The sequence below is a fragment of the Platichthys flesus genome, chromosome 12 (genome assembly GCF_949316205.1).
Source record: "Platichthys flesus chromosome 12, fPlaFle2.1, whole genome shotgun sequence".
Taxonomy (NCBI): Eukaryota; Metazoa; Chordata; class Actinopteri; order Pleuronectiformes; family Pleuronectidae; genus Platichthys; species Platichthys flesus.
The window spans coordinates 10,443,812-10,448,338 of NC_084956.1; the positions used below are offsets into that span (position 1 = coordinate 10,443,812).

A 4,527-nucleotide genomic window follows, 5' to 3' on the forward strand; every position below is an offset into this window, starting at 1 on the left:
CTGAGACTGCCCCTGCTGGCTTCTGGGTTCCTCTGCTGCTCTACCTTGGTTTGTGCAGCTTGTGATTAACTAAAGTTATCCATAAAAGAAAATCTTTTTTATCCTTCAAGGGCAATTTGATGTACAACCAGCAACCACACAAAACACAATGACATGAGTCACACGTGCATTAAAATAACAGTATTATAATTTAAAAAGGAGATCAGAAACAAAGATGAGCTTTCAAACTGTGAACTTTGTTTAATGCGATACAATAAATCTTATGGTTGCAGCGCAACGCACATAAATAGCATACAGGTATTTTAGGGTGAGAATCTGACTTCGGTGTTATTAACCGTAGCATTTTATTTAATTTGTAGATGATGTATTAACAAGAAATAACCTTCTTTTCAGTTTCAATAGCAAACATCTTATCCAAACTTCATTCTGCTTGACCATTTCACATCGTCAAGAACTCGGCAATCTATGAAAATATGACACTATTTCAAAATATACACTATTTATAAGAAATAAATACAACAACACTTTTATAGCCATCACATAACATTTCTGCGTAGCCAGTCAAATTATTGTATCTTCCATATATAGGTCAACAATATAAATTTCTTCTTTAGTAACAGGGACATTCAGTATGTACACAGACAACACAGCTTCAAATCTTAAATGCACATAAAATAGGTGAAATTGCTTATATCTCTTCATTCTAGTATTATGCGAAATATTATATAGAAATTATGAATGTTTTTGTTTTAACAGCAAAAAACAGTTAATGAGTGTGTTGGTTGAACAGGTTTTTCATTCTTGTAATTTGCGTTCCAGCTCTGAGAAGACCTTTGCATTGATTTCATCCACTTCGTCTTCCACCTGGGCAAACAGAGATATGGGACAATATGATGAATGGGACATAAAGCTCTGCAGAGACAGACAGTATTCTACTTCGTCTCAAATCACGACAAAGCGAAACTTGGTATAGTAGCAAATACACACAGATTGGAACAATTCCAGTCTGGTCTTATTATTTAGCCTTGAGGGTCCAACAATTTTTGGGATTTGATTATGGAACAATCTCCTGAATGTGAAGATTTAAATATCCATAAGGCAATCTCTCAGATAAATCCAACAATGAACAAATCAGGAAATAAAACTGCATTAATCTCTGCTCAGCTACAAAACTACACGGTAGAACTTCAGTATCACCTGTTCCACTTTGTCTACTTCTGGGATATAAAATTGCAGCATGTTCTGAATCCCATTCCGCAGTGTGACTGAAGAGCTGGGACACCCTGTGCAGGAACCGACCAGCTTCAGCTTGACTGTGCCGTCCTCAAAACCCTTGTAGATGACATCGCCTCCATCCTCCTGCACCGTCGGCCTTGTTGAATAATGTGATACAGAACAAAACAACAGAAAGGACAGAGGGTTAAGACTGATGTCTCAGTACAGCTGTCTTTAACCATCACTACAGAATGCTGAGCAGAGCAATTTCATTAAGGAAATATCTCATCGCCTGAAATAATAAAACATTTATCAAACAATGAGCTTACATAAGCTGTTTTCAGACGTGAAATCTGTAAAATGTCTGTAAAATGGGGTCTGGACATTTTCTGGACTTTCACATATGAAGATTACTGAAGAAAACTCCCCAGGTCAGACAGGTTCACAACAACAGGAACATTTCTGGAACATTTAAATAAGTGGTAGCCCCCGGGTAGAGCATGCAAGAGTACGGATATGACGTATTAATTCTTCTATGGAATAATAAAAAACTTGTTGACAGCACATCAACACCAGCATTGGCCCTTATCCCTAAAAGCTCTTGAATCTTATTGTCTTTCCAAGTCTTCGTCTTCTACGTTTTGCTTCCATTAATGTTAGAAAGGTCATCACTTGGTTGCTGTGAATTTTTCGAACAATTTCCTGCCTTGTTCTCACATTTGCTCACTCAGACATTTCCTGGACATTTTACTATAGGGGGCTGACAAAAAAGTCTAGAGCAATTAACTCGGGACATTTCTATTCAGCCCTTCTGGAAAATGTCAGGAAACTATCCAGAGTTCGGTGCAGGTCTGAAAACAGCTAGACACTACAAAAACCACCAGAAAGGCTTTAAACTTGTTTGTACCTAATCCTGTTGTCCAGAAGCTCCTTTATCATAGATACAACTTCATCATCATCTTCAGAAATACCTACAATAAAGAAAAAGCACTGTTTACTTTTTGCACAATTTAACTGACAAAATATACATGAATGTTGAGATAAACAAAATGGCCATATTTCACAACTCACTGCTTTCATTGTTAACTGTGCCTGTTGTTATGGGGTCACCGCTCTCAAAGAACTTAGTAATGGCGTCCAAAGCATGACGCTTGATGTCTGTCCATTCCACATCTTCATCTGCCTGAGAGGACAGCAAAGATTGCATGGACATGTTGTCTCTCTACCAGGGTTTAATAGCAATAAAATCACACAGAGAAGCTGTTAAAATTACAGTTCATACCCACTTTAGTGACTGTAATGAAGTCAGGGCCGAAAAACACACTTTTCACTCCTTCAATCTCAAACAAGACCCTGAAACAAACACTTTATCATGTTAATGTTCAATAACATGAAGAAAAAAAACACACAATGACAGTTAGAAGTTGGAATTTGTTGGCGTTCATTCAATGTTAACAATATCCGGTTGTGCTGGTCTTAGCGTCCCTGACGACCGCGCCTCCCCCAAAATGTCGTTGCTTACGTCATGAAGAAAAAATGTAGAAGTCAAAGAGTTCATTCCACTGACACACATATGAATCACACAGCACATACAGACACAAACCCTTTCCTAAGTGAGACAGATGTTCCTATTAAAGTCTATTTAGTTAAATTAGAAACTGTACAACGTCCGCTTGACAAAGTTCGACAGTAAACTTGACACCCAACCTGGCTAAAGATGAGGACTCCGCTGAGCTTGGAGAGGGAAAGTCAAGTGTCCCACTTCCTAGGACTGGTTTACCAGGGAGAAACTTCAAGCTCCTGGGGTTTGGAGTGTCTTGAGTCTGGATGGAGAAGTATCTCACTGAAAAATATCACAAAATTATTTCTCAATAGGTGGTGTGTTATTCTTTTCTATGATATATGAATTATTATAGCGCAAGATTACAGAGTGTTAGTGGCTCTATTAAGGTTGTGATCTGAATGCAATACACCCCCATTGTGCATGCAAGTTATATAATTTCCCCTCGCACCTAGAAACCAACCAGTAGTTTTTAGCTGAATGGTAAGTTGTTCATTCAAAAAATTGAAAACAACATTTTTCATCAATTTAATATTCTGATCGCTCAGTTAGTGTTTGTCATTTTAAACATAAAGTTCAACAGTTTACCTCACTTAAATGTAAATTTCCTCAGGCTCTATGGTAGTAAACTCATATTCGTTGTTTGCTTTCATCATCCAGTGCATTCCACAAAATCACCCATAGATTGATATGTCCCTGCTTTTCAGAAAACAGAGTTTTTAAATGTTTAATTCCCCTCTTAATCTATAACCCCCCACATTATTTGTACGTTGCCAGGAAGTAAATTATTTCTTGCTCTGCACATGCTTTGTGCGGTTTTGAATTCCACTAGATCCCAGAATTTAAATGTATGTGACTTTTAAAAATAGGTTGTTAGGGTGCTCCCGATTTCCTCCGGTGTGTTTTATCTAATCTTATATTAGACCTAAACAACATGGAATAAATCTGTGGATCCAGGGGCCCTGGGCTTTGACTGAGGATGTCCAGGCACTGGCCTTACTTGGGAAGAACGTGGCTCCTGCTGTCCTGCGATGAGACTCAAGTCCTCTGGAGCTCCGGGTCGTGCTCTGTGAGAGATGTGAGCTCCTGATCTGCTCTGGAAACCTATAATATATACAGAGGAGTGATGCACACACGGTCTGTGGATCAGCACAGGACTTCAGCTCATCCACGGTTCACCGACAGTGTTAAACAGAACGGTCGACGCGATGTCTGAAAGCACGCGTTTGGCTGTAAACTCAAGGATTTGTCCCAAAATTTCAAATTACAGAGATGTCTGATCGTTTTACTGACTGAGAAGAGTACAGCTGGCTAACGTTAGCTGCTAACACACTACTTACAGGGGTCACGAGGAACACATACAATGAAATAAAAAGGTATTAAAACACGAGAGTAGCTAAACTAAAATAACTTAAACAAGTTTTGTTCGATGTGTCCACATGTGTATCCCTGGGTCGGATAAATGACGGACTCTTGCCCTGCGTCGCAGTTCACTTGTTAGCTAACTAGCTAACGAACAGCATCGCATCAACACGTCGTTTGTTTATAATGCAACGCACGAGCATCAGAACATGTAATAACCGTCGTACAAATTAACATGTCACATCTATGCAGAGGCTCAAACCTGATGTGACTCTTGTTCCTGGCTCGTAACAGCTGGAGGAGACCCCATCTCATGTGCGCCGCCATTTTGTTTGTTTTGAAAATGAGGACCTCGTGTGGTCGACAGGGGGCTTCTCATCCTGTCCTCA

General features: G+C 39.3%; 1 protein-coding gene across 1 annotated transcript; it reads right to left on the bottom strand.

Annotated features, from left to right (window-relative positions):
* Nucleotides 1-215: 215 nt before the first annotated feature.
* zgc:110319 (uncharacterized protein LOC796111 homolog) lies at nt 216-4,527 on the bottom strand. The gene is made up of 8 exons (XM_062401472.1): nt 4,401-4,527; nt 3,777-3,880; nt 2,923-3,058; nt 2,502-2,568; nt 2,287-2,398; nt 2,123-2,186; nt 1,198-1,372; nt 216-864 (listed from the first exon to the last, which is right to left on the bottom strand). Exons 1-8 carry the CDS (start codon nt 4,463-4,465, stop codon nt 796-798), a joined length of 792 nt encoding a protein of 263 aa, XP_062257456.1. The 5' UTR covers nt 4,466-4,527; the 3' UTR covers nt 216-795.